The 12,998-nt window shown below is 39.1% G+C and overlaps 2 protein-coding genes across 2 annotated transcripts; both read right to left on the reverse strand.

The window, feature by feature from the left end:
• Window positions 1-3,465: 3,465 nt before the first annotated feature.
• LOC147143255 (uncharacterized) lies at window positions 3,466-5,992 on the reverse strand. The gene is made up of 2 exons (XM_086037215.1): window positions 5,640-5,992; window positions 3,466-5,563 (listed from the first exon to the last, which is right to left on the reverse strand). Exons 1-2 carry the CDS (start codon window positions 5,800-5,802, stop codon window positions 4,935-4,937), a joined length of 792 nt encoding a protein of 263 aa, XP_085893341.1. The 5' UTR covers window positions 5,803-5,992; the 3' UTR covers window positions 3,466-4,934.
• A 928-nt stretch (window positions 5,993-6,920) lies between these two features.
• Window positions 6,921-12,684, reverse strand: tpi1b (triosephosphate isomerase 1b). Its single transcript, XM_086037218.1, has 7 exons — window positions 12,490-12,684; window positions 10,259-10,382; window positions 10,093-10,177; window positions 9,881-10,013; window positions 8,442-8,527; window positions 7,544-7,631; window positions 6,921-7,461 (listed from the first exon to the last, which is right to left on the reverse strand). Exons 1-7 carry the CDS (start codon window positions 12,596-12,598, stop codon window positions 7,343-7,345), a joined length of 744 nt encoding a protein of 247 aa, XP_085893344.1. The 5' UTR covers window positions 12,599-12,684; the 3' UTR covers window positions 6,921-7,342.
• Window positions 12,685-12,998: the final 314 nt, after the last annotated feature.

Genomic DNA, 12,998 nt, shown 5'->3' on the forward strand with positions numbered 1-12,998 from the left:
AGAAGAAGAAAAAATAAATAAATGAAGCCATTTGTAAAATGATGCCTGACTTGGGAGGCTCGAGGTCAACCACCCCCCCCAAAAAAAAATAATGATGGACATAAGACAGACAGAATAAGAAGATGAATGAAGAAATGAAAAAAATATTTGTCATAATGAAATACAATTAATAAATAAAATAAATATACAACCGTTAAAAAACTGAATTAACAATGAATGACAAAAACTGATACAAAAAGTCTACACAGCCCAGTTCAAATGCCAGGCTTTTGTCATGTCAAATAAAAAGAGACCGAGACAAAATATTTCAAAACTTTTTCAACCATTAATGTGACTTACAAACAACAACTCAAACTTTTTTTTAATTATGTTTTTGAGAAGGAAAGTAAAATCGAAGAGTCAAGATGGTGTAGTTGCACAAGTGCGCACACCCTCTTGTAACTGAGAATGTTGCTGTGTTCAGATTTAGCCAATCCCATTCAAACTCATGTTAAGGAGTCAACACACACCTGCCACCATTTAAAGTTAAATAAAGTTCAGATATGTGGCTTTTAAATACAGGTTTGTAGACTTTATACATCCACTGAAATAATAATAAAGCAGCTAAACCTAAATAATCATAGTAGCAAGAAGAAAAAAAAAATCTAATAATCTAATCTGATCTAATGAAGTACATTTAACTGACAAGCACGCTGAATCCTCAAGGAAACAAGTAAAGTAAAACAACTTATGCTTGCATATCTGCCACACGATTTGCGGATTCATAAATAACGTTCTTTATTGAGCAGTATGCAAGTACAAAATGTTTCCTTTTCAAACAGTTAAAATGGAATGTCGTTTTGTTCATAAAGTACCTTAAGGAAATATATTGAGCATTTTTTTACAATTATAAACAGTTGGTGACTTGTTTAGCCCCCAAAAAGGTGAAGCACTCACACACCACAAAAAGACATTACGGATTGTATTTTCACTGATAGAGGCAGCACTTCCTCCCCAAACCAACAAATTATACAAATGACAGCTTGTTTAAGGTTTAAGTAATTCGCAGCCTGAAGAACAAAATGGTGGTCACATCTGCTACGGAATTTTCTGGGTGGGTGTCACCTTTTTGTTAATGTGTATTTTTTCAAGACTTTACCAAGTATGTAACACTAAAGAAGAAAACGTTCCCTTTCAAATGGGACAGTCTGTACCTTCAGCTATTTGTTTTATTTTTTTCCGGGCACTATTGCGCCATCCCTGTCAAGTAGTCAGTCAGCGGTGTTTCCCTCGCCGCTTCACAATAACAGCCAGCCGGGGCCCATTATTCAAACGCTTATCCAGATGGAAGAATGACAAGGATTGGTAAATATGAAGAAATATGTGCCTACCGTACAAGCACACAAGTATGCGTAAGCACGTCTTTACTACACAATCTTGGAACACTGGCCCACACCTGCAGTGCTACTCTCATTATTTCTTTAAGGAGATTTATGAAGTCATGTGTGGAAAGGTCAGCAGAAAGTAAAAGAGAGCTGTTAGCTTTCAAGTCCAGATGAGCATATTGGAAATGCCGTAAAAATAAAAATGAAAAAGAAAGAAAGAAAGAAAGAAAGAAAGAAAGTAAGGTTTAAACTCCCCCCCCCCCCCCCCCAAAAAAAAACCAACAACAACAACAACAACAAATCAATTAAGAGGTCAACTTACCTCATTCTATTTTTAACTGTTTGTTTGTCATATGAAGACCACATTGATTTATTCGTTTCGGACCAAATACTTAATTTCAACCACAACGCACCACTGCTGCCACCTTCAGGATTATACGGAAACAGCATCTGTTCAGCAGGCAAGGTAAAGGGAGCTCAAATCAAATACAAATCACACCATTTTTATTATCATCATATCAATGTAAATAAAGTGCTGATGAAAAGTACTATACAGCTATATAGAGAGAGTTTAACAGGAGTCATTGCGCCAAATAAGTGTTTCAGAACAGATATTTGGAAATTCATTACCAGCTCATATCATTATTCATTATATCTGACTTAATATTTTCTTTGGTAACTGATTGTGTAGTAGTTCACTTGACTAAGTTCAGTACACTTTTTTTTAGGCTGATACAAGTCTGAATTTTGAGTTGCACACAAGCGTGGTGCCAATTTGTGCCACAACATGCAAGAAAGCACTGAGGTCCACTGGTAGAGATGCAGGATCGTTAAGAGTAAGACGGCGCCCTTTCAGCGTAATACGGTACCACGTTTTACCGATTAAATATTAGTTGTTCCCACGGATCAGAGGGAATATTATGCCTGTTAACAGGTACCTGTGGTCTGGGTAGGCAAGTGAAGCAGTGTCGCCCCCTGCTGTCAAATGCATGTGAAGCGTAAAAATAGATAGATAGATAGATAGATAGATAGATAGATAGATAGATAGATAGATAGATAGATAGATAGATAGATAGATAGATAGATAGATGGATACGATTACATTTATGTTCAATTTGAGTTTTATGGTCTGTGTTTTACAATTATATTCTTTTTCAATCCAATAATTATCAATGAGTTCATAAATAACAGTTGAATAGGCGTATTTCCTGTTCAAATACATGAGCAGGATGTGAAGAGAAGTGATCGTCACGAGAGCAATTTTTTTTTATTTAAAAAAAGAGATCGGCCAAAAAAGAACAACCCAATAACAATGAACCTGACCTTATATTAAATATTATTTTGTTTTCTTACCATCACATTGTTACGGAAGAGGATTAGGGCCAGTGGGGGGGAAAAATAGGTTGGCAGGATTCTCACTTTTATCTCAGAATTCTGACTTTATTCTCAGACTTCCGTAGCTGCTCCATGTGTGTTAAAATTAGTCGGTTTTGTAATTACCGCACCATCCATGCCAATTCTCCTTAGCTTGTCTATGAAGTATTGCATTGCATGTTAGCATTAAGCTAGCACGTTCACTCTATATGTCAGTTTTACAGTACCTTGGAAGCAAACTATTACGTTTTTAAAATGTATATATATTTTTTCATTATGCTGATAATAAAGCTATTCAAATAATTGTATTTATATGGTATCCTCTATATCACAGATTTTCACCAATTGCATGATTTTTGTCATTGTGGGGAATCTGACCGTTTGTGGACAATTCTCATGCCTCCCGAGAGAGTTCATCCATTTAAAGCTCTTATTACATGAAACGCACACGTAGTGTACTGTTTGCCCTTGGTGTGTGTAAGGAAAATCTAACACATGAATTATGATATACATAATTATTCTTACATTCCCCCGTTTTTATATAATATAAAGCTAAACCTACAAAGCTAATAAAGCTAACAAGCCTAATCGTGAAAAATCTAACACATGAATCATGATATACATTATTATTCTTACAGTGTGTAAGGTAAGGTGTCTGTTGAGGGCGCTGGTGGTGATGAAGCTCTTCCTGCAGATGTCACACATATAGGGCCAAATCAAGACAATAAGCCTCTAAACAGTTTATTATCTTTTCTTAGGCTTCCTCAACCTCAAAAACCATCAAAATGACACAACACGTAATGGGCACGCCCCCTCTAGGCGAAGTAGCCAATGAGAAGATGGCTCATGCAAGGCTACAGGAAACTGAAAGCCACAGCATCGTAAACAACAGGACAGGAGACACAGCATATTCTTTTTTTTCCTCACAAATGGACGCACTCATACAAATGGGAATGACAACACTGCACAAGTACTTTCAATTCAAAAGAAAAAGGGAAAAATTGCTGAGTCAACAGACTTCATATAGTGAGGCCCCACGATATTAGCAAACATGCTTCCTTGTTTAATTGATATTAATCCATCCATTTTCTAAAGAGTTTGTCCACACAGAACGGGAGCCTAACTAAGATGATGGGGTGAGAGGTTGGGTACACCCTGAACCGCCCAATCGGGTCAAACAAGCAGTGGTTTTCACAATGTGGGCTCCCGGTAGAGGTTTTGAAAGAATCACTGAACTAAATGCTCAAAACTGTGTAGAAGTTTACAGTGGCTTACACTTTTTTTTAAATCAGTATAGTACATTTGTTTTGTATAGTTCAGTTGTATTTAACTTTTTAAAGACCCTGTAAAGCAAATTTAGAAATTTGTTTCGAAATGCCTTATTCAAGATTTTGGGGTTTAAAAAAAAAAAAAAAAAAAAGGCACATTTTCAGTTTTCCGCATTTTTTGGGGGGGGCGTGGTTAAAACGGCGCCCAGTAGGCTTATGTAATTTTGTTTTTCCTCTATAGTGGTGCCTTGAGATGAGAGTATAATTTGGATTTTGACCACAATTGTAACAGCACATATCACAAATAATCTTTTCCCATCGAAATGAATGGAAATCCCATTACCGTTAATTCTTTCTTAAAGCGTTTTCATCATTTTATTTAATAAACAATTTTTTTTCTTCAATTTTACTTATAGTTATTTCGTTAGTTTTCAATTATATTTGCTTGCTATATGCCAAACTGCTTGCTTGTTGTGAAAACGTGTTTCGTGGAGCTAAATGCCACCATACAGCATCATATCGAAAAAGTCTTGAGCCGGGCTACGCGTATCTCAAGGCACCACTGCATTTAATCACAGTGCTAATGTTTAAATTGTGCATAATGTTATATTAGCTTACAATATGAAATATACTTTTAGGAATACAGCCTTTGCCTCGCTATTCATGAAAACTTGGGCCAAGTACATTTTAAAGTTGGTCATGATGGTGGTACTTGCAGAGCCAAGAAATATTTTTAGGTGGTAAAAAAACAAAACAAAAAACACCACTGAATTTGAGTTTTCTAAAAGGCATGTTTTGGGATATGGAAGGAAGCCAGAGTACCTGAAGAACACAAACCCAGAACCTCAGACCACCATTCCACCTGCTGAATAAATACTACTTACATGATAAATACAACTACATACGTTTCTTTCCTCAACATGTGAGGTCATTGAGGCGCGCTGGGCCTCTTGTGGGCAATTCTCACGTGTCTCCCGAGAGACTCCATCCATTTGAAGGCCTTGCTGCAGTAAATACACACATAGTGTTTGCCCTCGGTGTGTATGGTCTGGTGTCTGTTGAGGGCGCTGGTGGTGATGAAGCTCTTTCTGCAGATGTCACACCTGTAGGGCCTCTCGCCCGTGTGCGTCCGGATGTGAGCGGCCAGGTGGGAGCAGTTGCCGAAACGCTTGTCGCAAACCGAGCAGCTGTAGGGCTTCTCCTTGCCCTCCTCGCCGCCGCCGTGATACAGGTGAAAGGGTAAGATGGGCTCATGCAGGGCGGCCCTCACGCCTGACGCCGAGGACATGAAATCTTTAATGTCTGACTCCAGATCCTCCAATGGCTCTGAACCGTGGCCTAGCCAAAACTCCCTGTGGCTCCTCTCTGGTTCTTTCTTCACCTGGGCGGCATCGTTGGGATGCTCCAAGCTGCTGCTGCTGCCTTCTTCCTCCATGCGCTGGGATTCAGGGGCCTCCATGTCTGCTGATGCTGCCTCCTCATGCTTAGGAGGAAGGGGAGGAGGAGGCGGGAGGTGGTGATGGGTGTGCTCCTGCAGCTGGCCTCCGTTACATGCATCTAGTTAGAAGAACGACATTTTAAAAAAACACATACAAACAATGCTTTTTGATCGATAGATACCACTGAAACCGACCTGATTTGAGAAGCTTCAGCTGCATTCTGAGGCGACCGATCTCCAAGTCCTTCACACGGCAAAGCTCCTCTTTGTACTCGTCTATTGTCTTCTCGACGGCGCCAAAGATCTCGTCAGCTACGGCCGCCAGCCGCTCGTTGAGAAAAGCTTTCAAGGTGAGCATCGTGGTCGACTGGAATAGGGAAGGAAAAGCTCAAATTTGCACCTCCGAGACGTTTTTTTTTACAGAGCCTGAACGTCACGCTCCGCTTGTAAATACGGAAATAAGCTTCCGACGGTAGGAATGTACTACTGTTTTTATGCTGTCTCTACTGTAGTGGAGGTGCAACTGCACGACAGCGAATATTTTAATGTCCACAATCATTTTAAATAATAAAAATATGGAAAGGGATTAAAGAATAATATTTTGTGTAAATGTTTAGGTGGTCCTAACATGTATCTTGTTGTTGCCCTTAGAATTATCGATAAATTATTTTAAATAGCTACAAAAATAAAATACAGTAAAAAAAGACAACGCTGATAAATATTTAGGTTGTGCAACCGTGTATCATGCTATCTTGTCCTCTGAAACAATAAACATTTAAAACATGAAATAAAATTGATAAAATGAAAACATAAAATGCAATATAAATATCCCAAAAAAATGACGTATTGGTAAAAACATTTATTTGATTGTGCTATCATGTATCATGGTATTTTGCCCTGACAATTATTGATTTTGAATAATTAAATAACTATAATTAAAATAAATTCCAATAAAAAGACACATTGTGCTCTCTTGTCGTCAGAATTCATTGTAGATAAAAATAAGATTAATTAAAAAAAAATAAAAATAGCATTTTAGTAAATATTTGTCTTATTATACATTTTATTACAAGTACAATGTGCTACAAATATCAAGATGATTTTATTGCTATTATTTCAGCACATGGTGGCCAAAAGTCATATTACAAATTTTTAAAGACAGAATAGTTTAAGCGGAAATTAGGCTAAAAATGAAAAATATATTTATGTCTTGCGTACTTTAATTTAATTTATTATAAAACATATTTCAACTTTTCATTTGTCTTAAGTCAGAAAAGTGACAATAGTGCATCACTCTTGGTGCACATGTACGGTTGTAAATTTTGCCGTTCAGCTCAAACAATTCATATTCTAGTACTCTTTGGGAGTTTGAACTTTTTTTTTTTCCTTTCAGTGTCCAGTTCAGTTTTTATGGTCCTGAGCGGCTACACTGACTTGATCAAACTGCATGAATGAGGCGAAATAAAGACAGTAAGACAGTCTCTAATCGGTTTATTGTTTCCTTAGAACTTCGTCACCCTCAAAACCATCAGCCGTGACACAACATGAACGGACACGTAATGGATATGCCAATGAGAGCGCGGCTCATGCATAGCTACGGGGAGGCGAAAGCCACAGACGGAGCGTTAGAAACACACGCTCATAACGAATGTGATTGACACACGGGCTAACCGTTTCAAGTCAAGAGTGATGGTCAGTCTTTACAGCTTGTTGTGGAAGTAGTAAGTGCACACAAGTTTTCAATGCATGTGCCAACCCGCTCCAATCCTGTTCCTCAAAACGAGACGCGCCCAGACACATACAGGGAGAGCATGACAGCGGTGCACAAGTATGTTTAATTTAAAAAATGATAATAAAAGGGGAGGACTAAGTGCAGAGTTGATGGGTCGTCCGATTCTCTACATCTTGGCGTTGATGATTTCGACGAATTCGGGCTTGAGGGAAGCGCCGCCGACCAGGAAACCGTCCACGTCCTTCTGGGAGCCCAGTTCCTTGCAGGTGCCGCCGGTCACGGAACCTGCAAGGAGAGCACATGAGATGAGACGGATGCAAGACGCTCGTCAGATGGACGTGTTTTGTTTTATGGCTCCACAACAGACCTCCGTAGATGATCCTCACGGAGTTGGCGACCGCCTCGGACACGTTGGTCTTGAGCCACGCCCTCAGTTTCTCGTGTACCTCCTGAGCCTGGAAATTTAGAGCATGGAACTTTGATGTTGTGCACTTGGCAGTGGTACAAACACTTTATTAGTATTTCTTCAGGCATTTGTACTTTACATGACTATTTTTCTGATGACTTGACTTACTTCCTACACCTGGAAATTGACTTCCTTACTATCTACACTTTACTTTTTCAAAATAGGCTTGTGACTTTTCTCAACTCCGCGGATGACAATGTAAAAAAAAAAAAAAAAAAAAAAAAAGAACAGACACAGGTATGGTTGAGCTCAGGTATTGCATATAATTTAGGGCGTGACCCATATGGAGTTTGAAGCCGATGCTGATTTTTGCCAGGAAAAAAAAAATACCGATTGCAGATTAATCGGCTGATTAATTTAAAATATATATAATGCATACAATAACATTTTACACACCCTGTAAATTCAGGTTGTGTGTAAATTAATGACAACCAGGTCAATTCCTTGCACAACTTGCATTGCTCACTTAAGCATTGCTTGTAAAAATTAAGATTTACATTGTTCTAAATGACCGATCCATAGGATGACTTTATCAAAACATTTCATTTGATATATTTAAGGATACATTGTTGTGGTATATAGAATTCTGTGTAATAAATAACGAGACCAGTGTTAACTGTGTACACTGCCGTAAATGGTTAGAGTACATAAAAGGTCAAAACAAATAGTTCACAAAAGTTGAAACAGTACTTCTATGAGTTTTTTTTTTTTTCCAAGTATCTGTACCTCTACTTGAGTACCAAGTTTGAGTACTTTTGCCACCTTGAGCAACTGGTGGCATCAGGGAGACAGATTTTACCTGCTGGGGGGAGGCTGTTTTGCCGGTGCCGATGGCCCACACGGGCTCGTAAGCGAGCACCACTTTGCTCCAGTCCTTGACGTTGTCTGGAACAAAATGAGACAGGAGATAAGACGACTGGGAATTACAACAATCAGAATTCCCAAAGTGCTTAAGACAAAACTATATTTGGCCTTGTTTATCACACCACATTGCAGTTTCCGTAACCGGTGTGCTCCGAAAAGAAAAGAGGCAGCTGATGGTAATGATTGACTTTTAGAGATGTCAGATAAGATTCCCTTGGAATTCCAACAATAGTATTTGTGCCTGTATATTGCATCAAGGGTTAGGGTAACCAATTTCTGCAATCTGCAGTGTGCGGCATGACAAGAACAAGGCAGCTGCAGACTATGAATGGCCTTTATTGTGAAGTCACACGCAATAAACAAATACAGAGCTCTTGCCACAGTTGGGAAATTCCTCAAGTGCGACAAGAACAGGCTTGGGGAACATTTTCCTTACTATAAAAGTCTTTTAATGGCCAAAATACAATTTTGAAAAATATGAAGCTATGATTACACTACCCATTGTGTAGAACACGCATTTGTGGGGCCAGATGTTCCCCCCGCCCCCCAAAACAGCCCCGTTTTTTATTATTAATTTTTTTTACATTGTACAACATACAACAAAGATGATAACAACATTCAAAAATCCCCTCTCTTCCCCCCCAAAAAGTATATTTTTTGCAGATTTTTCTCTCTGTGAAATAAATGCTACAGGTATTGTAAAACAGTCAAATGTTCTGCCTGTAATTCTTTAGTAACAAATAGCTTGAAACAAGTTCAAGTGTGTTTTTTAATAAGTATAAGCATGAGTATAGTGGCCCTAGAACGTACCCCAGCAATAAACGGGGCTTGCTTTATTCTCATAATCTAAATAAACAAAATCACTCACCAGAGTTATAATAGGGATTTTTCCTTATAGTTAGTTTTTTTTTTTTTTTAATTCTGACATTTGTTTTTAAATTTACTAGTTTTAATTAGTTTTTAGAGCAAGTTTGTTTGTTTTTATTTTTTCCAAATACTGTATGCTTTGTTTTAGTTTAGCTTATTATTAGTTTTTGGAATAAATGGAGTGTTTGTTGAGTGCAAGATTTAAAAAAAATAATAATAATAAAAAAAAATAAAAAATAAAACTGAAAGCTTATGTATGATATTAATTGACAAAGACTAAAAACAAAAGACATTTTCACAATAATTACTTAATTTTACAAACGTAAGATATAGTTGCAGGTAGTTTTCGTTCTCTTAAAAGAATTTGTTTTCTTTTTATTTCATTAACGAAAACCTTTTTCAATTTTTGTTTTAGTTTTTTTGGGGTTTTCAATAACTATAACAACCATGCCACTCACAGTAAAATGTAAAAAAATAAAAAATATTTAAAAAATAAATCCAGCATACCTGCGATGACCTTCGTCTGAGCAAAGACAACCTTCTCGGTGATGCCTCCCTCCCTCTCGTCCAGCTTCTCGCCGATGCAGGCAATCACGCCGAGGCCGTTCTCCAGCGCATGGGCCGTCTTCTGCCCGATGAGCTGACGGGACAGGACGGGCGACCTCTCATTCAGCCGCGTGCCATTCTAGCGTTCTTACGGCGAATGCGCGCTCACTCACCTCGTCACTCTCTCCGAAGACATGGCGCCTCTCCGAGTGTCCCAGGATCACCCAGTGGACGCCGCAGTCCTTGATCATCGCAGGGCTGATGGAAAATACAAGTCACGGAAGGTCAAAGGGTGCCAATTTATGTGTGGTAAAATCCAGGTTAGGGTAGAGGGCATACCTGATCTCCCCAGTGAAGGCCCCCTTGGCGACTTTGTAGCAGTTCTGAGCAGCAACACCAAACTTGGCATCCAGTTTAGACCTGGCAAAGTCCAAGTAGATGGATGGTGCGCCGCACACCACCTCTGTCGAAAGAAAGTGCACCTTTTAGATTTGGTTTTCTTATTATACAGGAACATCCATGTAAGCCATGCTCCCCTTCCAGAAGCCTAGTCTGGGGTTGTTTTTTTCCCCCACTCTCCCTCACTTTTTTTCTTTTCTTTTCATGTGTGAAAATGGGGCATTGTAAAAGGCGACCCAGCGGACTCCCGTTCTGTATCCCTCTCTCGGTCATTGTTTTTTTTTTTTGTTTTTTTTTCTCGATCTCTCGGGTAGGTTTGGTTTTGTCGGTTCCATCTCTATACAGTGACAATAAAGCTATTCTGATTGTGAACAAAATTGCAATGTAGTAGAACACAATTTTCAAAAACTGAAAGGCTGCAATTAAAAAGAAAAAAAAGTCTTAATTTCAGTCTGTCAGCAAGCTTTTTTTTTAAAAATATGTACATTTATTTATTTATTTATTTAAATAGTGTCTAGATAAGTTCAGTGTTTAAGAAGTGCAGTCTGTGTTTACATATTGTTCCATGAAAGATGAAAAGTTGAAGTGAAAAGTCACACTTGTTTGGTCAAATTTTGTTGTCATATTAAAAGTTTAAAAGAATGTTTAAGCTGTTAACTGAGGTTTCATATTAATCCATGGTTCTATTACCTTCATTTTAGCATTAGATAAACCTATAAAACCAAAATGTGCATGTATAATAATAGTTAGGATAGTTTATTGTAATACAGAAAAAAAAAAATTTAATGGCAAGAGGACCTTGAAAAAAATGTATCGCATATTAAATTGCAATCGCAATATTTGGGGGTGTGTGATTACATTATTTTTCAAAACTGGTCAGCCCTAATTTCAGGCAGGCAAAAGCTTCTTGTTCAATTTATTTTGTATATTATGCACTATAATTAGCATATTTTCCACTGTAAAGCACGTAAGCGACTCCGGTTCTATAAGAACACATTTTACATCAACCAGAATAGTCACGTATGCATACCTAAACCCACAGCTGTATCAAAGGAGTTTCCTTCGGGGCCTTTGTGCTGGCTGCTTCGATTTCTCCATAACACCAACGTTGTTTCACAGATGTCATTATTTGAAGTACAAATAGCAATCTGAAGCCGGCGTTTCTAAATGACCAAACACTTTAATCTTATCGAAAGAAGTAGAGCATGCTCAGGTCGCACAGAGTACAGTGAAGTTGATACGCCAGTATTCAAATTGTAACTGTACCCCAGGGCCGTCTATATTAAAACACAGCCCCGTGTCATTAATGCTGTGCGAAAGGTCAATTTACTGCAAACCCCTCTGCATAAAGTTCAGCACCGCACTGCAAAAGGTCATCGACAGGGTCGCATTCTGCAGAGGTCACGTCTGGCTGATGGTATAGAGCGCGCATCAGCTGGCTCCTATGAGGGGCGTATGCAGAGATGGGGCAAAGTTCAAGGCTTTTGTGTGTGCGTAGAGGGTTTGGGGGGGCAGATTGAGGCCTGTGAGTGACTTACACAGACACACACAGACACACACACACACACACACGCGCATGAGTTGCACAATACAAAAGTAGACTAGACAGCGGAAACTGGGTGCAACACATTCAGCATCTCCATTGTGCTAATGGCAGTGATTATAAACACTGTGTAAGCAGAACCAACCGACCCATTGTGGTGGGGTTCATCAAGTCTGCAGGAAAATGGAGGTTACTGCCAACTGTTGCCTTCAAGCCACAACTGGAAAAACCGGAGATGAGAGAACCTCACGGCGTCGTTTTGTTCAATGAGTAACAATTTGTTGCGTTTGCTTCTGCGATTGATCCTGGTTGTTGCGTTGATTTAGCAGGCGTAAAGCAGCACGATTTGTATATACACGTTATAACAGGCTAGTTTTAAAGTCAATTTAGAGATTACAATATTTAGAGTCCCGGGTGTACGCGAACGCACCGCGAACAGCAGCCGCAAAGCTGCACTACGTGCTGTCGAGCACGCCCTCCATTGACCGATTAACGTGACACAAAATCCTATTTTTTTAAATCTCTATTAACATCATGCAAGAACCCTCCAGCAAAGGCGTAATAATTAAACCGTTTAATATATTGTGCAGGATGTAGTTTTTGAACGCTAAAATAGCGCTTTTCTTACCAACATTGGGGTCCACCTTGGCGGAGTTCATGGTCTGAATGAGCTCGCCGAGGCTCTTCTTGTCGCCGTTCATCTTCCAGTTTCCACCCACGAAGAATTTCCTGCTCATTTTGGCGTTTGGCGGTGTGTTCGCTGTCGAATGAAACCGACGTAGATCTTACTGGATTTGGGAGGGGAGAAAAGCGAACGTCAACGAGCGTTCGGCTTATTTATAAGAGACGGATAAGTTAACTCCTCCTCTGGGTCGGCTTGATTGGCTCGTGCCGGACCGCCCATAAACGCGCCTCCATGTTTGAGGAAGGGGAAGAGCAGAATGTCATGAGGCGTTCATGGGCTGTGCCGAAAACACAATGTCACATAATGACTGATAAACACCTTTAACAAGGAAATTATGTACTGTACACAACATTAAACTCTATTCAAGTGGAAGTGTAAAAAAAAAGAAAGAAAGAAAGACTGGTATAAATGTAGAAGCACTGTACTAATTAAACACAAGGGTGGAGCTACGT

The sequence above is a fragment of the Filicampus tigris genome, chromosome 8, assembly GCF_054856515.1.
Source record: "Filicampus tigris isolate MCC_2025a chromosome 8, RoL_Ftig_1.0, whole genome shotgun sequence".
NCBI lineage: Eukaryota > Metazoa > Chordata > Actinopteri > Syngnathiformes > Syngnathidae > Filicampus > Filicampus tigris.